This window comes from Perna viridis, chromosome 5 (genome assembly GCF_037379345.1).
Source record: "Perna viridis isolate PV_CMFRI_1.1 ecotype Kerala chromosome 5, ASM3737934v1, whole genome shotgun sequence".
Lineage (NCBI taxonomy): Eukaryota > Metazoa > Mollusca > Bivalvia > Mytilida > Mytilidae > Perna > Perna viridis.
The window spans coordinates 28,756,412-28,784,349 of NC_142449.1; the positions used below are offsets into that span (position 1 = coordinate 28,756,412).

At 33.5% G+C, this 27,938-nt stretch overlaps 1 protein-coding gene and 1 long non-coding RNA gene across 3 annotated transcripts; one reads left to right on the forward strand and one right to left on the reverse strand.

The window, feature by feature from the left end:
- The first annotated feature begins 440 nt into the window (after positions 1 to 440).
- On the forward strand, positions 441 to 27,906 carry LOC148616980 (uncharacterized). Of its 2 annotated transcripts, XM_088584186.1 has the most exons (4): positions 441 to 921; positions 1,266 to 1,564; positions 6,859 to 7,011; positions 26,990 to 27,906. In XM_088584186.1, the coding sequence occupies exons 2-4, from the start codon at positions 1,285 to 1,287 to the stop codon at positions 27,028 to 27,030; spliced, it is 474 nt and encodes a 157-aa protein (XP_088440312.1). In that variant the 5' UTR covers positions 441 to 921; positions 1,266 to 1,284; the 3' UTR covers positions 27,031 to 27,906. The 2 variants fall into 2 exon arrangements, with proteins under 2 accessions (XP_088440312.1, XP_088440313.1); XM_088584187.1 differs by having other exon boundaries at positions 441 to 1,564.
- Positions 13,628 to 20,100, reverse strand: LOC148616981 (uncharacterized). The gene is made up of 4 exons (XR_015922366.1): positions 19,847 to 20,100; positions 15,481 to 15,549; positions 14,738 to 14,866; positions 13,628 to 13,857 (listed from the first exon to the last, which is right to left on the reverse strand). It is a non-coding gene; the product is annotated as an uncharacterized LOC148616981 (long non-coding RNA).
- Positions 27,907 to 27,938: the final 32 nt, after the last annotated feature.

Below are 27,938 nucleotides of genomic sequence, written 5' to 3' on the forward strand. Positions count from 1 at the left end.
TGCTTCAAACGAAAGCTTGAGAGGCTTTGGTAAAATTGAATATGATGCAAACATATCATTGATTTCCGGAGTTATGTCCCTTGCACTAGGTCTTCCTCCTTAAAGTACTTACACAATATTGCAGAAACTTCACTCAAAAGTATCATGCATTTACTTTATAGCTTTTAATCCACTTCTGGTGTTTTCGAAGGACAATTAATTATAACAGTCATTCTACCGGAACAAAATTGCCATATCATTCTTATAATTATGTTTTTTTCTAATATTTAGGCCGCTCCGACAAACTTGCATTTTTCTACCATGATAATATATTTTAAAATTTCAGCACATACAGTGAAACCTGTCTATACCGAACCCTTTTGGGTTCTAAAATTTGCTCTGTTTAGACAGTTATCTGTTTATAAATGTCCTCATTATATTTAAATTGATGTAAAGGGACTTCAAAAGTGTACAGTTTAGACAGGTTTTCTGATATTCTTTGTAGATATATATTCCGATGAACTAATGCTTTCTATATCATTATGATGCTTTAAACTGATATAACACCATTTGATCTCAGCATCACTGGATTTTTCAGACAATTTACAATAGAATATTACAAAACTTAGATCTTGGACAGAGTTTTGTGCTCTTGAATTGTTCATTTTCAGTGCATTTCGACGAAACTATAACCCAATTTACCAGGTCATATGGATAAAACGTTTTTCTTGATTCTGATGGTGCAAAATTTTGAAATTACACTTTTAAAACTTTTGGCTTTTTTATTTCATATTTCACCCACTGACTCCTTCTTCAAGAGACTGACACCTTATTGTATACCTTTATATCAATTGTCAAAATGAATTTAAGTATTTGCAGTCATCCAGTAGGAAGATATACAATGCATTTCTGTGTAAAGAAAATACGTTGAAGTTTAAAAGGGTAAGTATATATTCTCCAATCAAGAAGGAAAATATCATACAGGATTTAGGCAATTAGTTATATTTTGTATTATTTTTTTAAAGAATTTTATATTTACAATGTATTTATATTTGTACTGTACAAAAACGAAAAACATATCCCGCTAAGGTAACTTGTATATATTTTCTGACGTTTGTACTTGTGTAAATATTCACAGGTAACATTACAATAAAAGGCCCTGCAGCAATTTATCGTAATTCTTTTCAATTTTCCAACATGTAATATATGCGGAAAATGTAGCCACAGTTGTTTCTTAAATGTAAATATATGTAATAATCTCTCTAGTTGTGCATCATTCTATATAGGTTTTCTGAATCGTAAGAAATGTCGTGGAATGAGTTAAAGATTCTCCAAAAGATAGCTGTCGTATTACATTGGATAGCATGCGTTGTTACAGTTGTTGGTTTATCAATTCCAATTTTGGTTCAAGTTGCCCCTACAACGCTCATGCTACTCAAAGATCCACTCGATTTCAGAGAATACAGAGATTACAGTGATCTAGACTTACATTCATTTCACAAAAAACAATTTACCGCCTTTGGATTTTGGACAGCCTGTACTCACAAACTACAATGTTGGTGGTTAGATCATAGTGTATATGAAGGTATGTTAAGGTCAGAGAATGTTCGACAAAGTTATATGCTTTTTCATTTTATTCACGTATTTTGTGTTTAGACTGCAACTCCCATGCGCCAACACGTCACAATATATAAATTACCTGTGTTGGAATAAATGATAACGAAGATGTTTGAAATACTTCGGGTACTTGTTTTTGTTGTTGCTAGGCAACAAAACACCTGAGCTTCTAGCATTGTTCTGGACAAACAACTCAATTCATGCTTTTATTTCGTCATTTAAATGTATACAACTATATACTTATATTCTGATGCATGTAAACCTTACGATGTTTTTTTTCTATTTGGTTGAGTTACAACTGTCCTACTTGTCATGTTCCAATTCGATCAGTTGTTTTTTTTTTTGTGTTTTTGTTTTTACTTTAGGTAAATATCACAACAACCAATAGGGTGATTGATCGGTTGATTGGTTAATTGTACATAACGTTCGCTCTATCGAACAGACAATATTTGGTCCGCGTCCTACTTGCTGAAATGGATTTTTAATGTGCTCACTCAAATATGAAATAGCCCATAGGAATTGATATTATACCATAGGCCAGCATACTCCTTTTTTTGCATACGTATGTAGCGCTCATCATTGACGTATTTGAAATATGTTTCTGCCTGTTTGCAGTGCAACCTCAGGATTAAATGATTCAAAAAATGTAAGATGTCAATATACAGTTCAGTTTTCAAGCTTTAGAATGAGTGTATGGTTCATAGTTTTTATTATGAAATTATAGCCGAAAAGTAAAAAAAAAATAATAATTCCTTCCTTTCAAAATATTTCATTGAAAATTACTCGAATTTGGAGACCACCAAGTTCTTAAAAGATTGTTGACAAGCAGTCAAAGTTTTGAAGCCTGTTTTTGATAGAACTAAATCCTACTTATTTGCTAAAATATAATGCAACGTTAATCTTCTAATGGAGGTTTAAGAATGACACACACCCTCAATTTCAGGCAACGTGAGTGTATTGTATATAACGAAGTAATTGGCCATTTATGTGGTATATTTACATGAAAGAACTATAAAACTTATTTCAGTGGTACGTTTGAGTAGTAAATGTTCAAATAGGCTTACGGTTTATGAGAGAAAAAAGTTATGCTAGAAATTTTTAGGATTGAAGACTTGAGTTCTTCCATTTTGCACCTAAATTCAGGCGTTACAAATTTTCATAACTATACTGGAATCGGAAAAATAAAAATATAAGGATGAACTATTTACGACATTACAATTACAAAGTGAACTAAAGCTACTAATTCATTTGAAATTGGAGCCTGATGATAAAAAAATGAGAAATTTCAGATTTATATTTTTATGCCAGAGCTTGCCGAAACTACGCAGACTTTTTGTATCGCGCTAGAATTCTAACAAATAGGCTTCTGGAACAAGGTTATGTTGCTACAAGGTTGAAGTCATTACTACAGAAGTTTTATGGTCGTTATCATGAACTCGTGGATCGTTATGGTATATCCATCAGTACCATGGGAACTGATTTATTCAACAGGTCATAGTTTTTCTTCTCTTGTTTGTCTACCCTGGACTTCACTTTTTATGAGCAACTCGGCGGGTGTTTCTAGAAAAGCAGAGGACGCATACCCTGCCGGTGACCCTGGTCCACGCTCCCAGCTTTTAGTGGAGTCCGAGTTGCTCATTTACTTTTGTTGCTTTGTATGTATGATTTTAGTTACTTTATGTTCTTTGTTGTGTATGTCTGTTTTCCATGTCTGGTCTTTGTCCCTGGATTACATTCCTTTGATTACCCTATAACCTTGGTTCCCTTGATTACTCTTTCAATCGTTTTAGTTAAGTAATGTTTATGTAGACCAGGCGAATCCTTGTCCTGAAATATACATAGTGATAAATTTAATGAGACATTTTAAATCAATTTCTGATCATGAAACGAGACAAGTGGATTTGTGTCATTTATTACTTCATTTGAGTTGTTGGATATTCCGTACAATTAATCGGATGAAGATCCACTAAACTTCGTTATCAATATTCTCACTTTTTTCAAAATCACAGGAAAATAATATTTGACATAGATCTCAAGTCATTTAATCTCAAGAATATTTGACTTTCATTTTTCATCTCCTGGACTTTTTAATTGTGATATGCACGGACAATGTTTTTAGATATCACAATATTCTTACTTTTCAGGCTTTTAAAAATTTTCTAAAAATACACATTTCTTTTGTTAATTTGTTTCTATTAGATGAACACCATTTAGATAATTGGAAAAATCTAGTATTATATGTGAATATTATTTTTTTAGCATTTCTTTTCGTTTTCTTATAAGAAGCTAAACTGCTTCTACTGGACTCAATTTTTGTATGCATGTCAGGAATCAGTGGTCTTCTTCACAAAAAAATCTTAAGTGTAAAATTAGTCGTAAGTTATGACCTCATAGTAAATAAAAGTATTGTGACGTCATAACTTACGACTAATTTTACTCTTACGATTTTTTGTGAAAAGGGCCACTGAAGAATACTGTTTCCACATAGTTATTCTTGATAGATTTAGTCTTTTTTCCAATGCAATCATACATTTTCAGTAAATAATAAAATTTTAAAATAGTTGCATTGCTGTTTTATTATCGTTGTAAGACAGAAATCAACAGAATCTTTTTCAAGGAACTAGATATTCTGATATGAAATCTGCCTACTGGAAGATTTACCTGATGATTAGTTTTATGCGATTCAGAAGGCTTAGTTTTGGCCACAAATAATTTATGAATCAATTCTATGTAAATGAGTTAATATAAAATAACATTTGTTTGCGAATATTTCTCGATATTTTGATAGTAAATAAAAATAAACTCATGATCGATTAATTTTTATTTTGTTTGTTTGTTTTGTGTGGAACTCTGAAAAAGAGGGAAACTGATAATGATGATGACTAAGCTATACATTAGACATTCATATGCAATATATGTCTACCCTGGTAATACATATCATTTTCATTGTAGTTTTGAATAAATATACAGCAACTCAAAGAGTTTCAGTAGACAAAGACAAATCAATTTCGTGGATATCATTTTTTTTTATTTAAATACAAAACTAAACGTAAATATTGGTGTCTGAAGAAAAGTGTTAGAGCTGCAAGTGGTAAAAAAATAATTTCAGGAAAATGGTTGATTATGAGATGATTCATTATCCTTGATAGAGATATAGGAATTTTTCTAGTGGCAACATGTGGATGCAAAATGAAATTTCACTAACTATGGCATTTTTGCGTAAGTTCTCTGTTCTCATATGCGTTTTGAAACTTCCATAAGTATTCAGCATACACTACAAATGCTTTTGGTTGGAACCTGGTGATTATGAAATATGTGTTCTAAATTATTTTCTTTGAATATGTTGACCAACGAAGAAATTATAGTTTGAAGATTAATACGTCCAAAATTGCCCATTTGATACGGAATTCCATAAAACCAAAAAAATATCAATTACCTAATGGTACATCCTGAAGTTTAATATAGAAAATTATGAGATACGCCGGAAACCTTAGATAAAGATGATGGATTACATTGGCGTATATATTTGTGAGAAACAATCGTGTTGAAAACACAAGTTGATCGTAAAAACATTATCAAAAATGTCTGTTGCAATAAATAATGTTTTATCAATATATATATATATATATATATATATATATATATATATATATATATATATATATATATATATATATATATATAATTTGTGCATTATGTTCATTATTAGAAAAAAAATTGGCGTCATTCCAAATTTAATTGCAAAATAAAAAAAAAATGCCAACTTTTCAGGTTTTTGTGATAACAAATATTTTTAGGTAAAAATGTAAATAAGGCGTATTCTGTCCTCTAAAACATATTTATTTAGACCTAAATGTAACACAATAACTCATTTGGTTCATTTGTAGCATACATTAGCCAAATACATCAAGGTGTTTGGTCTTTACTATGCAATTGTCAAGGGGAGGGGGGGTGGTTATTTCTTTTAAATTTTATACCATTTTTGTCTTAAGGCAAACTTATTTTTGTATCCTAATGATAAAGATGAATGGGTTCCTTTTTATGACATTTGTATTAAGAAAAACGATTTGTGTTACTTAGATGAAAGCAAACTGTTTCAAAGACGAATACTTAGAAACAATCTACAACGCCACACTCATTTTTTGGGGAGCGAAGGGGCGGATATTTGTTTCTAATGTGCATATCTATCAACATATATAGGTCTGCAAAAATCCCTCTAGGGGTAGGGATTTGTTAGCCGCCCCATGCAAATGTGTCTTTAGGAATATACTAGCACTTTGCAATGTTTTAATCAATATATCGTGTTCTACTCTTAACAATCTTTATCTGTTTTGCTGATTTATTGCAGGAAAATAAATCAGGTTAACATAATTTAATTTGATTGCTTATAAAGTAATCATGGTGTCTGTCCTTACCTTGTTCGTAACAGTTTTTTTCTATATAAACGTGATCACAGCTAATTGATATTATGACAGTAGCGTTATGTAGGTATGCAATACCATTGAATTTGATTTCAGACTGTTGTAATATCAATTGTAATCCTGTTTGACTAGTTCATATGTTCACATAAATTTGAATACAAAAAATCGTAACTATTTTCTTATCACTTCTGTGAATCATAGCCACTGGAAATTGTAACAAAACGATAACGTGAAGATGCTCAAGATTTCAGACTCAAGCAATTTTAACTGTTTGTTTACGATATGACCATATAGTTTCAATGAAAAAGGCAAACCTTGTTCCATGTCAGTATACGTATCATCGGTATATCTGTCTCTCTGAATCAAAGTCACCTTTCTGAACAGTTAATTTATCCACAATGTTAGAACTAAAAGCATACTCTAATTAATTTTGTTCATCTTGAATTCGTTGAATTCTAAGGATTTTTCTCTTTTTTTTTGTTGGGGGTGAAAATTTCACTACCTGCACACCAGCTAGTCGTTTAGGCATACAATAACGAACAGAATCATTACCATTACCTGTACAGAAAGCTTGGGCATATGACAAGTAAGAGCCATTTTCTATTGACTTGGACTGAAATACTGTTTTTTTGTTTGTTTGTTTGTTTTGTTTTTGTTTTTGTTTTTGTTTTTTTTTGGGTGGGGGGGGGGGTTAAACATTTTCTTTTAAATTGTTTTGTTTCGGTTTTGATTCTTTATGATTCCACATAAAAATAACAACTTGTAAAGAATGGAATTTTTCGTTACTTCAGTTAAAGATATCATGCATCATAAGACGATATTTGATATGTTTTGTTTTCAGATTCTCTCGATACATGCAAAGTGTGTGCACTGTTTGGTTGTACTTTTGCTACAATTGGCGCTGTGAATGTGTTTATGAACACTTACTGGCATTTAGAGTGTTTACCCTGTACGTGTACAGCAATTACGAACGTGGTGACGGCATACATGACAGGTGAGTAACCAAAGTCCTGCACAGATAGTGTATTTGCTATTTCAAAGCTCTACACCTCTGCCACCCACTCTTTGTCGCAAATAGGTAGAGTACACCGGAAGCAGCTTCGCTGATTTGTAAATAGTAGCGCTCATACGCTCTGATTTCTTTCATATTTCATCTTCTGTATAGCAGGTCTTTTATCTAGCAGAGAGATACGTAGTAAATCAGAAAACGTATATTGCTCTGTGGAGGACACCTAGTTGCCTTTTGTTAGAAAGAAAAATCAATCGAGTAAAACGTTTTCATATCTGTCACTCATGTATTTTTAATCCAAGCACCTAAATCATTAGGAACGCCTACGTTCTTACGTTTTGATGTCAAGCCATCCTGCTAAACCGTATGGAATGCCTTGGTCAAGATTCGATATGATTTTATTATAAATTTACAAAAGTTGATTTACTGTACTGTTACCTGGTTGAAAACCAGACTGCTTTTTTGACAATAATTCGTTTTCCTGCGTGAAATTAAATATATGTTTTAAATATATATTTAATATATTAATATATTATTATTTAATTTTGCAAACAATGAAAGTGAAAGAAATAGGTCTAACTTACAGGATCGTGACTGCCTTTGCACTTAAAAATTGGAGTATCATGTGTTATTTCCAGGATTGGTTTGTAAAGAAAGATAAAAAGTAATGTCAAAGGTTTCAACATTCCTTATCGTATTTCATTTAGATCATTTAATTAATCTGATTCAGTATCAATAGATGAAACTGTTGAGAACTTCAGCTTTTTCCCAGGGATGTTGAAAAAATTGTCCTCCAGTTCCCAAATAAGGAGTAGATTCATGATATTTGGAAAATTTAGAAAATTTGGAAAAGGATTTCACAATTCTCCACAAACAACAAAGAACATGAAGTAACTAAAATAGTACATACAAATTAACAAAAGCAAATGAGCAACTCGGACTCCACGCGGAAGGAGTACGCGTTACATCATAACACATAGTTCTAGTAAGGGCTCATTACCCAAAAGAAGGCTCATTAAGAGACAAGTACATGTATGGAGGAATCATATGTTAATATCAGCATGATGACAGTTGTATGATTTTCAATAAGTCAAATTTAGTGTACACTGTATAATTTTATGGTGGTTCTCGATAGTGATTACACTATTAATTTCATGGTTCTTGATAGTGTATAAAACCAAAAAAAAAAAAAAAAAGCATCTATGCAATAATTTAGACTCTCATTGAAATCAAAAGTGTGCACACTCATACATTTTGCAAGAATAAGACATTTTGAAAGAGGTTTGGATCAAATAAATGTGTCACAGCCACCAATATGATAGATTTATTGAAAAAGTGAACATTTTAGTCAAGCAAATTAAAAGTGTGCGCACTCATACATTTTGCAAGAATAAGACATTTTGAAAGAGGTTTGAATCAAATAAATGTGTCACAGCCACCAATATGATAGATTTATTGAAAAAGTTAACATTTTAGTCAAGCAAATTAAAAGTGTGCGCACTCATACATTTTGCAAGAATATGACATTTTTTTTTAAAGAATTTTGACTCAAAATAATTTTTCGCAGCCCCTATATGATAGTTATACTGAAATAATTAGCATTTTAGTCAATGATTTTATACCTTCAAACAAATTAAAAGTGTGCGCACTCATATTGTTTGCAAGAATATGACATTTTTGAGAATTTTGACTCAAAATAACATGTCAAAGCCACTGTATGCAATCATATTGAAGTAATATGCATTTTAGTCAATAATTTTATATCCTCAAGCAAATTATAAGAGTGCGCACTCATATATTTTGCAAGTATATGACATTTTTAAAGAATTTTGACTCAAAATAATATGTCGTAGCCACCACATGGTAGTTATATTGAAAAATTTACCATTTCAGTCAGTATTTTTAGACCTTCACGGAAATTAAAAGTGTACGCACTAATACATTTTGCAAGAATATGGCATTTTTGAAGAATTTTGACTCAAATTTATTTTTCACAGCCACTATATGATAGTCATACTGAAAAAAATCAACAATTTAGTCAATAATTTTATACAATCAAACAAATTAAAAGTGTGAGCACTCATATATTTTGCAAGAATATAACATTTTTAAAGAATTTTGACCAAAAAAAAAAGTGTTGCAGTGTGAAAAATGTAACATTTTAGTCATTAATTTTAGACTCTGATGGGAATTAAAAGTGCTGGCGCTCATGCATTTTGCAAGAATATGACATTTTAAAAGAATGTAGACTCAAACTAAAGTGTAGCAGCCACCACATAATATTAATATTGAAAACAATATCATTTTAGTCTTTAATTTTAGACCTTCGTGGAAATAAAAAGTGCTGGCTGCCATACATTTTGCAAGAATATGGCATTTTTAAAGAATTTTGACTCCAATTAATGTTTCACAGCCACTATATGATAGTTATATTGATAAATTTAGCATTTGAGTCATTAATTTTAGACCCTCATAGAAATTAAAAGTGTGGGCACTCATACATATGCTGGAATATGACATTTTAGAAGAATTTTGACAGAAATATATGTGTCATAGTCACCCATATGATAGTTGCATTGAACAAAATAAGCATTTTAGTCAATAATTTTAGACCCTTATGAAAAATAAAACTGCTCGCACTTTTTATAGAATTTATACTGAAATAAAGGTGTCACACTCACTAATATCAAACTAACATTTTTAATTTCCACATTTTCTACACATAAGACCATATAGGTAAATTGGTAGTGTTCACACTCATATTCGTTGACTGAAAGATTTAGGTATCAGTCACCCATTTAATGATAAAATTGTCAATTTTAACATTATTTTAGAATGATTTGTGACCCTTAAGTTATTAAAGAGTAATCAAGGGAACCAAGGTTATAGCGGTAATCAAACGAATGTGATCCAGGGACAAAGACCCGACATGGAAAACAGACATACACAACAAAGAACATACAGTAAGTAAAATCGTACATACAAAGTAGCTTTGACTCAAAAAGTACTTTGTCAATCTTGAATTTCGTGAGAAGTGCCAAACATCTGAAAGTTATCGGATACCACTTCCACACTTAGAATTTTTAATTTTATAATTAATTTGATTTAATCAATATAATGTGACAGAGGTTAAAAAATTTATACATGTAAACAATGATAATTTTTGAGCGATGTATGACTGGATCGTGATCGAAGAAAATTGGAACATGAATAACGATCGAGTGATTGTTGGATGATGATCACGACGAGCTCTCTCTCTATATATATAATGGAAAGTTCAATATAAATTTTGAAATCAAAATTTCTTTCCTAATCGGATTAGCTAATTTACATTAGTTATACAGTTTCATTTATTAATCGCGGACTTCCTGTTCTAAATTACATCACACAAAATAGAAAAAATTAGTATCAGGAACTGTCCAGGGGGTATGACAGTTTAGAACAGCTTTCCGTATTTTCTTTTTCACGACCCGGGACAATTTCTGTCAGGATCTGTCAGGAAATAGGGCAAAATGTGTCCTGACCCAGGACAGCCTCTGTCAGACCATGTCATGATCTGTCAGGATTTCTGTTCAATCTGCTGTCGTAGAACAGAAATCCTGACAGATTCTGACATAATTAAAGAAAGGTTAGAAGTTATCGCAACTGTACGTCCACTTTGAACAAAAACTGTAAAAATACCACTGTAAAGACACATGAGACAGTAATTATGAAAGTGACAGAGATCATTCTTATGCCATGGAAGATAATAAGAAAGGCTATGTAGTGAGGGGTATGACATTTTTGTTTTGTGTTCAAAAAGAGTAGCAAGTAATTAAACCCAATATGGTGGCCTGTTTCCCTTGGGTTTTAGTGAATAACTATGGATAGTAAAATATAGAAAAAATCGTTAAAACAGCATTTAAGTACATTTTGGCCCATTTCATGGATCTAACTTATGACCCCAAGTCCGTGTTATGATATACGGTCTCTGACAGTACACATTTTAGCTCAGCCTTTGCATGAACTGCATGTTTATCTTGGGCCACAATTGGGGAAGAAATTTGATAAACATATCGTTAACTTGATTTAGAATACGCTTAGTACCGCTGAATAGACGCAATAACAGTATACTGACTATAAATAAAAACGATTTACGAATTTGGCACGAATCGGTGAAACTGAAAAAATTGCCGGACTATATTATATGTTTTGCATAGAAATTTTGAAGGACACCCTGACCTTGCAGTCAGGGTCGACAGTGATTCTGTGTCTCAGTCTTCACTTTCAGTACTTTTTGCAGCTTACAAAGGCTGAATTACATTGTATGCTAGGTGTGGTGGTATTTGAAATTCGGAAATAGAAAGTTTTGCCTTTTGTCAAATGTTGGTCAGTATCAAGGACAAAAAAATTCGCAAATTTACTTTTTTTTTTCAAAATTCAAAACAGAAAGTTTTGCCTTTTGTCAAATGTTGGTCAATATCAAGGACAAACAATTCGCAAATTTACTTTTTTTCAAAATTCAAAGCTCATATTGATTTTTGGTATGCGAAACCAAAACAAAATTGAAAGCCAAAACAGTCTGAAAGTCTTCATGTACATGTAATACCCCTTCTGTAAGATTGACCTTTGACCCCAAATTAAAGCAAATCCTTCCATCGAACATCTTTCTGTTTTTATGAATTACTTTAAATTTGTTTAGTTTCACAAGAACCACTTGTGGGGGTAGGTATAATTCGTTTTTCTCTCATATTAGGACCAAAATAATAGTTAGTAGTCGGAAAAACGTTTTTTTTTTGCTTTGCCCCAAACAAAAACAAGTAAAAACGCAAGAAAATTGTGCATGATTTACTCCCGCGAAAGAAATCAGTTAATTGCATTGTTTATCAAGTATTGAAACTATACGAATTATTTTTTTTCACAACAAATATTGCTGATTTTGCTTCCAGCAGCATGAAAACTGATTTTTTTCGACGTGTCATGGTTTTCCTATCCTCTTTTGTCTATTCTGTTCTTGACTTTTTATGAGCAATGAATTCGGCGGGTGTTTCTAGAAAAGCAGGGAACGCCTACCCTACCAGTGCACCTGGTCCATGCTCCCAGTTTTTAGAGGAGTCCGAGTTGCTCATTTACTTTTGTCACAATGTATGTATTACTTTGGTTATTTTATGTTCTTTGTTGTGTTTATCTGTTTATGTCTGGTCATTGTCCCTAGATTACAATCTTTTGATTTCCGCTAGAATCTTGGTACCCTTGATTACTCTTTTTAAACAATCCTTAAAAATAATATTGCACTTCACTGTAGAAGGCTTCGGAATTTTAAACTAATTAAGATTGACACCTTTTGTAATTGCTTACTATAAAACGTTTTTTTTTTCTTTTTTTTTCTTTTTTTCTTTTTTTTTTTTGTCAACAATATTCAAACTATTGCTCTCCTTGCAAATACAAATGTGGTTTTCTGTTTATGCACACACTCAAGACTTTTTGAAACTTTTTGTTAGGATTTAAATCATGTTTATTGTAATATAATTATTTTCCCTTATTTTATTGTTCGTATCTTCTGTACTCTTGTGACTACTAGTTTTACCGATTTAGATTGGTGGCAAATTGATGCTGCCCATTTATGTTGAAATATACCGGAAATAATGAACCGTAATGGAATGGGCAGGTTTAGTGTGCTATGAAACCTGGTTTAACCGACCTTTCATTTTGAAATATCTGTCAGGACCATTGCAGTGGTTTTCCTACTTTCCGGTGCTGATATTGCTATTTGCATTGTCATACGGACTTTCCCTTTGCAATTTCTTTTGACTACTGCGAAGATTTTATCAGTTCAGTAGTTTTGTTGATACTGGGCAGCATAAGTAGGTAAGCACAGTAAAAAAAAACATGACAGAAAGAATAAAGAAATCTGTGAAGTTATGGTGAGTTGAGGCAGTACCGTACTTTATTGTGAGTCGAGATAGCGCTGTACTGTGCTATATGGTGAGTAGTAGTAATGTCGTACTTTACGGTTAGTTGAGGTAGCACCGTGCTTTATAGTGGGTTGATATACATGTAGAGCATCGTACTTTAATTATTACCTGTCTTTTTTGTAACAAACAGAATATGTCTGATGTGTTTATAAGTGCTCACAAAAATATACCAGAATCAATTAACTGACGGTATATAATAACGTTGTTGTTCTCCTTTCCTTGTTGTCTATCCCGGTCAAATCGGTCGATGTTTCTATAAAACAAAAACAGAGGACGCCTACCCTACCGGTGTGGGAAAATAAATACTACCGTTTTCCCTAATAGAATATTAGTGGGAACACAAACTAGCTACAGGGAAAACGGTAGTATTTATTTTTCCACAGCCAACAATACTAACCTTTTCTAGCTTTTCAGTAATTTCTAATTAAAACTGGGACTCAAAAACCATTTTTGTTGTAGTACTTTCATTCAGAGATCGAAAAATCACCATGGGAATAGAAGTTGACCATCTTTTTTTTCAACCACCATCAAAAGTGTGAAGGTACGGGAAGTTTTGCATTTTTTTGGGTCCTGCACTCCTTTGTAATATGCTGTCTTTTTGAAATTTTATAAACTATGCATTTTGTTCGATAAAAAAATAAACTTAATTTGTTTTTAAACTTTAATCCTTGAAGAATCTGAGAGAAAAAATCATCATTACAAACTTTGTCAGTACACCAATCTGTCCTTTCAAAGTTCTACTTCATTTCATCTGAATAGGGTACACGATTGGTCAACCCAATGAAAGAAAATAATCCTTGCATTGGGTTGACCTTTGATCCTTGACAGGGCATATTAGAATCACTGTGTACATCATGCAAGACAGCTTTTGTACCTCCTGAAAAAAAATAATAAATTCAATGCTGTTCATTCCATAAATAATGAAAGCGCAACAAAATACACCCTTGTTTCATCATCAGTTTCATAAGTAGTGTATTTCCTACAGAAACACAGTCCTAATACATAACAAACTGTAAAATTTGCTTCTTTTATCCATTTCTAGCTATTGGCTTAGGGAAGCTAGGTAATGAAAAACACACATCTTTAACTGATTTTTCATTCAAAATTGTCAACTTTCCTTTCATCTGTGGCAACATCCCATCAGCATATGCGTATCGAGTGTTCATATCACAACTCATACGTTACGCCAGAGCTTGCCGAAACTACGCAGACTTTTTGTATCGCGCTAGAATTCTAACCAATAGGCTTCTGGAACAGGGTTATATTGCTACAAGATTGAAGTCATCACTACAGAAGTTTTATGGTCGTCATCATGAACTCGTATAGATCGTAATGGTGTATCCATCTGCACCATGAAAACTGATTTATTCAACGGGTCATAGTTTTCCTTTCCTCGTTTGTCTACCGCGGACTTGACTTTTCATGAGCAACTCGGCGGGTTTTTCTAGAAAAACAGTTGACGCTTACCCTACCGGTGCACCTGGTCCATGCTCCCAGTTTTTAATGGAGTCTGAGTTGCTCATTTGATTTTGTTACTTTGTATGTATGATTTTAGTTACTTTATGTTCTGTGTTGTGTATGTCTGTTTTCCATGTCTGGTCTTCGTCCCTGGATTACATTCCTTTACTTACCGCTGTTACCTTGGTTCCCTTGGTTACTCTTTAACTTAAATGCATTTTTTCTGGTAAGGGATAAAATCAACATTCTACCTACACAATATGATTGTGTTGTTTATGCTAACAAATACAAATACTTACATGCATCTTCTAAGATTATTTTCAAATCAAGTGTCCAAATGCATATGGCTGTGGTGCTGCGGCAGGACACAGTTGTTCAACCTAACCTCTAAAACCTAGCAATTGACATCTATTCTTGATTGGTTATACCTGTATAAGACAGAATTTTGAACTTATTACATGAAAAAATCACAATTTGCCACCATACTACCAAAATACATGAACTTCATGGACAGTAATTTGCACCAAAACGTGTCAAAAACATGGTCAACATGAATGAATCTGATATTTAGTGACCATATGTAAGGGGAAATAACTGTTATTCTCAAAATCCTCAAGAATTGCAAAAAAAATTATTTTTAGAAAAATATCAATTGAAAGGAGCATAAATACATTACGCGAGTGATTCTACATTCAAATATACATAATAAGTGTGCACTTACATTGCAAACTTCTATATCAAGTCATGCAGGTGTAAGTGTGTGTTTACGCCATGAAGCGGTGTCCGCAGAAAATTATTCGGTTATTTTTTTTTTCCAGAGTAACAAAGTTATTTCTGTCATTTTAGTGTCTCAAGGTTTTACTTAGTGATACTTTGCAAAAGCATGCTACAAGTATCAAGATGTTGTATTTCATGTGCTGAAAAATATAAAAACACCATTCAGGTATATCTCCACTCATCTGAAAGAACAAACATGAAAAGTGTTTTTTCACTAAGAACATCCATTTTATGACACAAATAAGAAGTTACATAGCTCTCGTACTTTGGTTTGATCCTTGCCAGAGGATATTAGAATCACTGTGCACATCATGCAGGACAGCTTTTTTACCTCCTGAAAAAAAAGTAAATTCAATGCTGTTCATTCCATAAATAATGAAAGCGCAACAAAATACAACCTTGTTTCATCATTAGTTTGATAAGCAGTGTACTTCCTACAGACACACAGCCCTAATACATGGTAAAAAAACTGTAAAATTTGCTTCTTTTATCCATTTTTGCTATTGGCCGAGGGAAGCTAGGTAATGAAAAACACATATTTTTAACTGATTTTTCATTCAAAATTGTCAACTTTCCTTTCATCTGTGGCAACATCCCATAAGCACATGCGTATGGTGTGTTTCATATCACAACTCATACGTTATGCCAGAGCTTGCCGAAACTACGCAGACTTTTCGTATCGCGCTAGAACTCTAACAAATAGGCTTCTAGAACAGGGTTATGCTGCTACAAGATTGAAGTCATCACTATAGAAGTTTTATTGTCGTCATTAGGAACTCGTGGATCGATATGGTGTATCCATCTGCACCATGAAAATTGATTTATTCAACGGATCATAGTTTTCCTTTCCTCGTTTGTCTACCGCGGACTTGACTTTTTATGAGCAACTCGGCGGGTGTTTCTAGAAAAGCAGAGCTTAACCTACAGGTGCACCTGGTCCATCCTCCCAGTTTTTAGTGGAGGCCGAGTTGTTCATTTGCTTTTCTTACTTTGTATGTATGATTTTAGTTACTTCATGTTCTTTGTTGTGTGTGTCTGTTTTCCGTGTCTGGTCTATGTCCCTGGATTACATTCTTTTGATTACTGCATGGAAGACCAACGGACTCAAGCCATAAAGGAAAAAAACTTAAATATGATCATTATTTATTTAAAAACTAATGACAAATAGATGAAATGGAATGAAAAGAAGATACGTGCTTACCTGTGTAGTCGTTATTATTATTTCCGTTACCAAGGTTAAAGTATTTTAACCCTTGAGAATGTCCTTTCGGCAGTCTTCGTAAGTTATGGCGAAAAATAATTAGATCAGAGCTATCGCTCTTCTCTGATTAAAAACAAAGTTGTTTTCACAATATTATTTAGGTATTTTTTACATATATTGCTTCAATTGCATTGCTTCAAACTTATTTCATTGAATCAGCAAAATTCATCAGAATTAAAACTGAGCAAATTTGGCAGCTAATGCAGCTTTAATATTAAAATATATAACATAAATGTTAAACATATATACATTATGCACAGTGGTTGGGGTTATTTTATTTTATTATGTAGCAAGATAACGTCCTTCAAATGTTAACGTGGAGATACCACTTTTGAAGGACTCTAGGGAAGGTGACATACAGGTAGATTCTTTGAGATAGTTCCAATCTGTTATAGTGTTTGGGTAGAAGAAATACATATAGAAATCTTTGTTTGTATGAACTTGCCTACATTTATGTTGCCCTCTGATTTCATGTGAGCATATCATTTGTAACTTCCAATCATCCCCTATTTGTCCTATAAAGTAACACAGTCTTGCTTTTGTTCTGCGAGATTGAATACACTCACAATTAAGGGTGTTTATCATGCCAGTCACTGCACCTGGTGTTTTATTTGTGTAGTCATTGAAGACATACCTTGTGGCTTTTCCGCTCAAGTTGGGCAATTTTGTTTTGTTTATATGGATCCCAAATTGGCGATGAGGACTCTACGATCGGACGCACAAGTGGTGTACGTAAGACTTTTAACCTTACGTGTTCAGTGTTTCATATTTCTATAAAAAGCCTTAGGTTCTATTGGCTTTCGCCATTTTATTGTTAATATGTGGACCCCAATCGAGATTACTACTTAAAGTGACACCTAGATATTTGCTGTCTGGTACAGTCTCCAGTATGTGGTTATGCAGTTTATATTGAAATGAATTTGATTTAGATTTTTACAAACATTTATTACGTAGCATTTTTTCTGGATTACATTTCATTTGCCATTCTGATTCCACAGATCAAGATTTATGAGATCCTTTTGTAAGTCATTAGATACATTTATTTTATTTGTTATTCTTTATAATAAACAGTCGTCAGCAAAAAGACGAGCTTTACTAGATACATGCCCTGGCAGATCGTTCATAAATAATAAAAATAGGGTAGAGCCCAATACGGTACTCTATGGGACACCTGCATCTACAGATAATTTACAAGAATGAATGCTATCTAAGATGACCTGTTGTTGTCTGTTTGATAAAAAAAAAATTGTTATCCAATTAAGATTATTATATCTAATTCCATAAAAGTTTAGTTTGTTTATTAACCTTACATGCGACATTTTATCAAATGTTCCACTATATAGATAGGTCACTGCAGATAATTTTATGACAATTTGTGGACATAAAGCAATATTGAGACACTTAAACAAAGAAAATCCAACATTTTTCTTGTAAAAAATATATTTTTCAAAACCTTACAGTATGGAGATCCATGAAAAAAGTTAGATATTCTTTTTTATTTTGTTATAAAAATTTGTAGCCATGGTAACATAATAAAAATATATATATATATATATATATCAGTTTTCATAACAAATTGTGGGTGCCTTCCAAAAATTAATTGTAAAAAAAACAGGTTTTCTAAAATATCAGGCGTCTCGTGCAGGTCCGTGTGTTAAAAGAATAGGCCTGCAGCAGCGCTAAGCTTGTCGAAAAAGGGGACTAAATAGTGCTCAGAACGCTAGCCGGGGGCTAGAGCGCTTTGCCCACAGAGCAACTGGGATGTGTGCCCCAGGTGGTGGAATGGAGTACCCCTGGCGTGTTACATGCTGGGGTTGTCAGGCTATAATACGGAAAACCTGACCGCAAACCATAGTGGTGCACCTTGTTGGGAAAGATGCCACGTTCCTCGCACGTTAAAGATCCCTACTGTGGTATTCTCCCGGAGTAGGAACCATAGGGCTCCGCCACAGAAGACTAAATTGCTCGACCCTACCCACCTCTCCCTATTTCCAGTGGCAATCAAAATTTGTCGACCCCATTGTCCTTGTGTCCCATCTCTTTTTCATTTCATCATCATTGCATGTTCATTTTATCATCAATTTCATGTTCATCGTCTGAATATAGCTGAAATATTGCTGCTCGGACGTTAAACCCCAACAATCAAACAAACTAAAATATCAGGCACTTAAACACTGCCAGAAAAGTAAGTTGGAATGCTATTATTGTACAAAAAAAAACAAAAAACAAAAAACAAAAAAGTGTACCTTTTTCTGCTCATTTATTCATGATTTTTGTTCTTAAAGATTGTGCGAGAGTTCGCATTTTTGGGAAACAGCCTGTTGGTGCAGAGAAGAAAATCCAATCCTGAATCTTTCTGGATAGCTTAAAGCGCGCATTTTACAACTCTTTACCTTCCCAAGTGTTGCATCTATTTATGTATGATTGCTCTACTACCCACAATCAATATTTTCACCAAGTTTCACCTCTCAAGTTTTACAAACTTTGACCGGGTCAGTTTTGTGTTCAAAAAGTAGAGCCAAAATAGGTGCCAAAAAAAGAATATTGTATTTTTTTTTAAGATATGACAGAAGTTAGTCCACTGATGAGTTATCTTTGTCAAATCAACAAAATAATCCCTTCGTTCATGACATACATGTACCCAAGATTCACTCTTGATACATGTATAAAGTTGGTTTTTAGCTCTAGTCATAGTCAGGATCTAAAACCGTTAGTCACTTTTTATATGCAAAATAATAAAGTACTACTCCAGAAACAGGTGGTTTATTTCTATCAATGACTTTATATTACTATGCACATATTGACATGTTGACCCTTATCCTTTGTGGTCTAATTAAATTTATCTTAAATTATGATTTGATTTTTAATTGATAAATTTTCAACAAACTGGATTCTTTTTCCAAGTGATAAAATTTCTAGCAAACTACCATGGACCATTAATTATATCCCTTTTAAATTATCTCTTGTACTCCTTCTTGATTTCTGAATCATTATTGTTTAATGCCGTCAGTATTTCTTTAATTAGATTTTGGGAATCCTATTCTATTTGTATACCGATTTTCCCTCCAAAAAAAAAAAAGAGAAAACAAATGTCATCCATTTTCTTTTATCAATTATTGCATTTCGAAGTGTTTTAAACCAGTCGAGTCAGGTGGCTTGGTGCATCCGGTGTGTTGACACATGACGTCACTGCCACTTTCGATATTTTCAGACATGTGATCGTTTTGTTTACAAAAGTTTCGGCTTTTCAGTTATAATGTAAGTATCTTTATTGTATAAATATAAACAAATGATGTTTTAATTTTAAATATGTCAACATACTTGCCCATAATTCCAACTGCGGAAAGAATTTATAGTAGATTGTACTGACCTGATTGGAATTCCCCGTTTAATATTCTAAAAATAATGCATTAGGTGTTATGACCTAAATATTGTTGTTTACTGTATCCTTTTATGTTGGAAGATATTATTTCACATCGCTAGAGTCACTAGTTGAATTTCATAAATTGAATTATCACCTGCCTTATGAATTAGGGCAGGGTTTCTTAGAAAGTAGAACCTGTCGCCTGCACTTTCACTTTCATGAATGATAGTCCATTGATGATCACGTGATGTTGTTTTACAATTTGCTGGTGTGAACAAACGAAAGATTTTATAGATTTGAGAAAAATACGAACTCATTTTAGAAATTTTATGATCAGGATAGTAGATATTATATATAGTTTACATCTTTTTTTTTTCATTCAGATCATGGCACCACCTGACAAGAATAAACAACGCTATACTCCTGACATGGTTCAAGCTGCTATTGAAGATGTCCGTCTACACAACATGACTATAAGAGGATCTGCCAAACTGCACAACGTATCAGTGAGTACCCGCAGACGCAGACTACAGGACCCAAGAGAGGCTCATGTTGTAATTGCAGGACCAACCAAATTTTCTTTTACAGAGGAGGCTCAGCTTGCAGAACATAGTGTTCGAATGGCAGACATGATACGGCTACACGAGATGGCAAATAATAGAGCTTGCACCTAATCTGTCGACAGTGAAGAATAGGAGCATAACACCGACAGAACATTGGTTTTATGCCTTCTTCACCGCAACAGCACCGAAGTAAAAGTGAGGGTTTTATGCCTTCTTCTCCGCAACAGCACCGAAGTAAAAGTGAAGCATCCAACAAGGGCAAAGGAAAACAACTAAAGAAGAAAACTAAAAAGGCTGAGGATGAAACTGACATTATCTTTGATTACGATTGCACTTGTTGCAATTGTGGAAAATGTCAACCGCCTGGGTTGAACTTGAAACAATCATTAAGTATTGTTGGTTGGGCACAATGTGACAATTGTGACGGTTGGTTTAACCTCAAATATTGTTCCCCCGTCACCAGTGTATCAGAGAATGACGTTTGTTTGTTTGTTTGTTGGGGTTTAACGTCCGAGCAGCAATATTTCAGCTATATTCAGACGACAGAGAATGACGAGTTTCGTTGAAAAACTGTGAATCCAATTGAAGCAAGTAGATTTGTGAAGTGACAGGATAATTGTTGAAATTTTAAGACTTCAAAATTTAGTCCAATTTGTTTCTAATGATAGCAAAGACACATTATGTGTATATGAACATCTAATTGATTTGCCTGGTATTTTAATGGGAATTATGTTGTTGAAGTGTTTGTTAACAAAATAATAGTAAATCAATTGATTGAAGTAAGATTGTTTACCTATTCATCCTTAGTAATATAATATTTTTTACAGTTCACGCTTGTTTGAAATCTTTCCTTTATTCGTCTCCCTAGATGTTTCTTTTGAGCATGCGCCATGACACTGGATATGTCGGTGTTTACAAAAATCAAGGTCGTGTTGGTTTTCGAAGCAGTTATTGATTATTTAGAGTTAAGAATGCGAAATTTTATTACTCTGATTCGAAGTTCAATGGTTAATTACATAATTAAAAGTTTGGTATTTAATGCTTTAATTGTAATCGATAAAGCTTAAGTGCGCCAACAAACCGAACTGCTCTGTAATCATTGGTAATTGGATTTAATTTATTTTTTATAAGGTAAATCTGATTCTGAATGTATCATATGGTTTAAAAGGGCTGTGAAGCCGGTATGTGGCCACGTGCCCATGGTCATGGTTGTGTTTACCTTTGACAAGATGATGGGAGTTTTGATTGGCTCAAAAGACCCTTTTTTGCTAACTGTAGACTACTCCATGAGCATACGCCGAGCATGCTCAAGACACAGGCCTCGTGCATGTCCGGGTGTCAAAAGAATAGGCATGTAGCAGCGCTGAGCTTATCGTAAAAGGCGATTAAATAGTGCTCAGAAACGTAGCCGGGGGCTAGTCGCTCTGCCCACATTGCAACTGGGATGTGTGCCCCAGGTGGTAGAATGGGGTACCCCTGGCATGTTGCATGCTGGGGTTGTCAGGCTATTATACAAAAACTTACCCGCAAATCATAGTGGTGCACCGTGTTCGAGAAGATGAACGTTCCTTGCACGTTAAAGAACCCTGCTGTGGTATTAGATAGGAGTAGGAACCTTTGCGCTCCGCCACTGGAGGCTAAATTTCCCGACCCTACCCATCCCTCGCTCTTAACTTGTGGCAATCAAAATTTGTCGACCCTATTATCCTTGTGTCCCATCCAATTTTTAATTTCATGTTCATTGTATCATCCATTTCATGTTCATCGCCTGAATATATCTGAAATATTGCTGCTGGGGGTTAAACCCCAAAAATCAATCAATCAATCTGCGAGGAAAACTCTTTTGTTCTACCCAAGCCCTACGTACCTATACTGAGCATGCTCATTAACTTACCACAAAAGGGTTTATAATATATTTACATCTGATTGACATCTCCCATGATGATTTTGTGAGCCACGATCACCTGGTCTAATTGCATTTGATTGGCTTCAGTCGTAAATTGGTTATGGTCATCCAACTCTAACCAGGTGTTAACACAATTGTTTAATTGGAGATAATATCCGTTGTGTCAAACTTTCTGTCAGTTTTAACATACAAAACCTTGGCGCCAAGAAAATCGCTAACAGGTTCTTTTTGTCGCACGATCAAATACAAATCGCAAATTGCAACATAGGCATAACCCTAATAATTCAGTCCATCTCCGTATCCGTTTCAATGGAGTGATTGTAGGGAACGTAATATAACGACTGGATTAATCGGGTAACATTGGCGAATCCCATCCATGTATAAAAATGAGTAATGAGAAACGAGATCTGAGTAATTCAGGAATTTCCGATTTTTGTCGAAAAAAAATGCTAAGGTCGGCAATTCGCCTTTTAGAAAAAAATAGGTTCGGTAGGGAAAACCGGATTTTTTTTTTTTTTTTTTTTTTGTTGGCCTAACCATATATTCATATAAAATGAAGTAGTGCTTACCCGTAGACAAACTCGTTAAAGGTAAAGACTTCATCTGTCACAAACAGGGGAGTTTCATATGTACTTGTTGCGGTCGTCTAAAAACTACATACATGGATTGTTTTTTTTTTATTATTATTTTTTACCGAATCGGAAAACAAAAACAAACCTAACGAAGCAAAATACAGTTGGTATAGTAAGCAAACAAATACAAAACAATACAATATTTAAGGAAGGCTATAAATATGCTTCCCTGCTTCCCTACCTACCTAGTTTTGTGCCCCCTTCTAACTTTTAATGGTCAATTTGACGCCTGAACTGTTACAGTCTAGATAGGATCATTAACATCACTTAGAATAGGGTCATATAATAATGTATCAAAGTCGGTGATAGCCCTTAATAAAACAATTATCTTAGCAAATAGAAGACATGCAGTTCATTAATCAATTATTGATCATCGTTTGCAATATTACAAGCATTTAATATTGATATTTGGTTATCCATATCAACATACTCACTGACATTTTTTGTATGAAAATTAAAATCACAAAGTAAACAGACTTGAAGGTTTATATCTACAATAACATCTTCAATTTCAGTGAACATATTAATATTACTATACAGATTATTTTCAGGCGGGATGTTAACAATTGTATATTATTTCATATCAGAGAAAAAATCAGTTTTTTTTTTCATTTGGATAAAAACCTTTTCACGTAGTATTAATTAAAATTAAATTAATTTTTAAAGAAATAGGCCTGCATCAGCGCTCAGCTTGTCGCAAGAGGCGACTAGATAGGCTCAGAACCTTAGCCGGGAGCTAGGGTGATCTGTCAACAGAGCAACTGGATGGTGTGACCCCAGGTTGTGTAATGAGTTACCCCCGGCATGTTACATGCTGAAATTTTGCTGCTCGGGCATTAAACCCCAATAATCAATCAATCAATCTGGCGTTATGTAGGTTTATACTGAAAAAAAATTCTAGAATATTTCTTTGGCGACAAATTGGACTTGGATATATATATACGGTCTTGATGTTGATGAGTTTGTTTCACGATCTCGATAGATCCATCTAGCCTATGGACTAATTGGGAAGCAGTTGAAATATGAACATAGCACGATTATAATGCATGCTCTTGCTCGTAAATGTAGTCCTACAACATGAAATACTTCAATCTAGTACAGGCTAGTGATCATGGTGAGAACAAGGAACGCGATATTCATAATCCGAGACATGGATTGGAACAAGATAGCAGACAGAACTCCAGACATTCTGGCTCTATAGTTTTTGGTCCCTCCCTCTTTTGAAAATAAGTGCCTTAAAGAGTAAATGGGCGTTATCACTACAATTGATAGAAAATGTTTTTTGTTCGTCCAGTTTTGATGATTCAAAAAATGTTCTCCTTTTGAAATTCTGTTCTATAATAAATTTAACGGGCTAGACTTATCTTGAACCGTTTGTTTTGTATTTCAAGGGCCAATAAATTGTGCTACACTTTAATTTTTATTGGATTCCTTATAATATCCCTGCTTGCGTATTTTATATGACCGCAAAAAAGTGTATGGTGTTTTGTATGTCGTCGGCAGCGTCAGTGTCGTCTGAAGATAACTTTAGTTGTGGTTGACCAGTTGTTATGAAATGTTAATATGATTTACTATCTACTAAAGGAATTTTCTTAGTTTAATTAAGATATTGTTGCCCCTACCATTTTAGAAAAGTTGGCTAAAAAGGATAAAAAATGTGTTTTATTAGCTCACCTGGCCAAAAGCCAAGTAAGCTTTTGCCATCACTTGTCATCCATCATGATCGTCTTCATGGACAAATATTCATAAATCTTCTACCATGAAACTACAAGACCAACAGGATATAAACTTGGCATGATTGTTCCTTAGAGTATGTGCAGAAAATATTTTTTGGTCGGTGAAAAAAACATGGCCCCCGTTTCCAAAAACATATTGGTCTAAAATCAATTCTTGCAAGTAACTAAACAACGTTGCCTTAAACAAAAGTTTGGCTAGGATATTGTTGTTCATCATCATGAGATTGAACTATGCCATAATTTTCAAAACGATTTGTCAACTGGTGTATGAGTTACGGCCCCAGAAACAGCTCTTTTGGCATTTTTGGCATGTGGATCTTTGAAAATCTTCTAAAAAATCATTGCAAATAATTCAATGAAAGTTGGCATATTTTTAAAATTAAACTTTATTGAAAGACCTTTTTTCATCCTGCACCGTTCTCTGTATAAAAATGTTTGTTCAGGACTACAGGTAATTGGCGTACATATTTTTACTGTCTATTTCAGCTAGTTTACTTGTAATAACAGTCGGCATATGGGGTGGTGAAATCAAGGTTAATTTAAGCTTCCCCTTCGCCGTGATGTGTATAGGAGACATTCTGTACTTCGCGAACGGAGTGATATTTTCGTTGTACATTTTATCCGGACGAAGATGAGACTAAGTTTAACACAGCGTAAAACTGTATACTCAACTTTAAAGGAAATTCGTGAGGTCAACGAAATATTGATACTGACTAAGAACCGTGCAAGAATCTGTGATAGTTATCTTGTCATGGTTATACATGTGAAGCTATCGGATCACAGTGGCGGATCCAGCGTTTTAGGTAAAAGGGTGGGGGAATGGGGGCAAAACAATGTCTTGACAGGATCACCGATGAGGATCACGAAGTGAGTGTTTTTCACCATTTAACACACACAATTTTTCAACAGTTTTTTTTTCTAATGGGGCTTGGGGCTCCCGGATCCGCCACTGAATCATGGTCGCTAAAGTGTTTTGGCCATGAAGCCAACCAGAAAATGTATAAATCTGTTTCCTGCAACCCTACCTCTCCTGGTTTTTGTATACCTGCCCTGAACATTTTAAGGCGATTTTGACTCAAGCAGACGTTGTCTGTTCAAGTCTAGATTGTTTCCCCATTGACTCAATGTAATCTGTTTTTGAATTTTTCTTTCTTTATGGTAGCAGTATTGTGCTCATTTTAGGTGTTTTTCTGTTTTTCTTATGATTTTGTATATCACGGCTAATTAAAATAGACGTAAGTTCTGGATGTAACAGTTTTATTTTTCAAGGATCAAATTAATCATATTTACAAACATAAATCATATCCATTCACAAGACTGTCATCTATCTTACTGATACCAGAATTTATTTTTTTCTTATGTTACTTGTTTGTGCTCACCTGCCTTTAATTTGTGTAACTTTTATGAAGATAACTTGATGCTTCATAATTAAACTGTCAGTTCACATTATACCACATCAAATGATTTTCCAAGTTCTTATTATTACGGTTACCCGATATAATATTTCCTTCAACTCTTGCCTATTATGTTACAAAGTTGATGTGGATATCTTATTATTATTTTAGTATCTCATAGTCTAAAATGTTTTACCTGTATGTTCAAATATTAGCCTTAATATGATCAAACTGCCAATACAATACAAAATGCAAAAGTGTTTCAAAAGGGATATAGTCGTCCAATACGCTTCAGTCCAATATTGTAAGCTTCGAACGAATACCTCCACCAGTATGGAAAATGTAATGTTGAATTTTGGCTTGAATCTTTATTTTACTGAAATTAAGTTAGAATTCTAAGGAAGAGTTTCTATAAATTTTATTTGCAGCTTTTTCTCGAAACGCATGAATGTTAGATTTTGTGTAATTATATAGATAAACATGTTAATGTCATTGTTTGTTTGACAGAAGGTACCTGGTTTATTGACAAAGGAAACTCAAGGGCTTAGGTGCTAATTGGGATTATTGTGAGTTAGTGTTAACAATAGAACATTATGTCATGGGATTAAAGACATTTTTCACATCTATTTGAAACCCCTGGAAAAAAATAGTTCCCTTATACTTTAGATCCTTACACTTATAAATGGTTGGTCAGTATTGAGACCCTAGACCTCTCATTGGTTACTTAAAGAAATAGTCCCCAAATCCCTTGGTTTCCAAGCTTATGTTTACTGTCGGTAACTTTATGACTGATCGTCGAATAAACCAGACGTTACTATTTATGTTTTACTTACTCATTTTCAGGTATGTCAAGTTGTCATTTTTGTTTATTTGGTAAAAAAGTTATTTTTATTTTGTAACTCTTATTTTCTTTTATAGGCAATTGGGCCATGGAAATTTTTGGATTGGCTACAGTTTGAAATGTGAACCTGCTAGCACACATGTGAATGCTTTGATATCGAGTACAGTTAAGATCGCAAATGCTTTGTAGAAGTATGGAGCCAACCTTTCATCCTTCATGGCTAATAGATAACAGGACCAATAATCTAATGCGTGGTATACAACTCAACTCAAAAATGATAACTGAACTTTCACTGACCTTTAACAATGATCTTAATACTATTGAGCAAAACATGTATAATATGTTTCAAATACTAACCACCCTACGTTACTAGCCAGACGTTACTATTTATGTATTATTCACTCATTTTCAGGTATGTCAAGTTGTCTTTTTTTAATTTTGTAAAAAGTCATTTTTATTTTGTAACCTTTATTTTCTTAAACAATGTGTTTTTTACTAAATTTCCTATTTTGTATTGATCTACAATAAATATATACGAATGTGAAATTACTTGTGAAAATTAAGAGCTGTTTCTCAGTTTCCTTATTCCTTTAACCTACACAAACTTAATTTCTGAAGCTAATATGAAGTTTGAATTGTGCACATTATCTATTTATAGCAATAGCTCTTATGAATGATACGCACTGCTAACTTGCTATTCACCATCTAATAAATGTCAGTATCGATTAGAAATTATATTTAAGAAATAAGGAAATTATTTTATAATTGTTCTACAATGATTAAATGTTATTTGTTTATTTGATGAGAAAGTTTGTGATAAGAACATCATGTAGGTTGATAAGGGAGATAACTCTGTAGTTACAACCCAAAGTGGATAAAAATATAATTTGGAATTGAAATGAGTCATCTTAAGGTAAATAAGCTTAAAACTTGTCTTAACTTTAATTATTGTATTACCACTTTATGACTGATTGTCGAATAAACCAGGCGTTACTATTTCTGTTTTATTTACTAATTTTTAGTCTC

Excerpts from the sequence above, each read along its gene's own strand:
- LOC148616980 (XM_088584187.1), top strand. The coding sequence starts at position 1,285 with ATGTCGTGGAATGAGTTAAAGATTCTCCAAAAGATAGCTGTCGTATTA. Across the intron at positions 1,565-6,858 it reads AGATCATAGTGTATATGAAG|ATTCTCTCGATACATGCAAA; the intron begins GTATGTTAAGGT and ends TTTTGTTTTCAG. Across the intron at positions 7,012-26,989 it reads GGTGACGGCATACATGACAG|GCAATTGGGCCATGGAAATT; the intron begins GTGAGTAACCAA and ends TTTCTTTTATAG.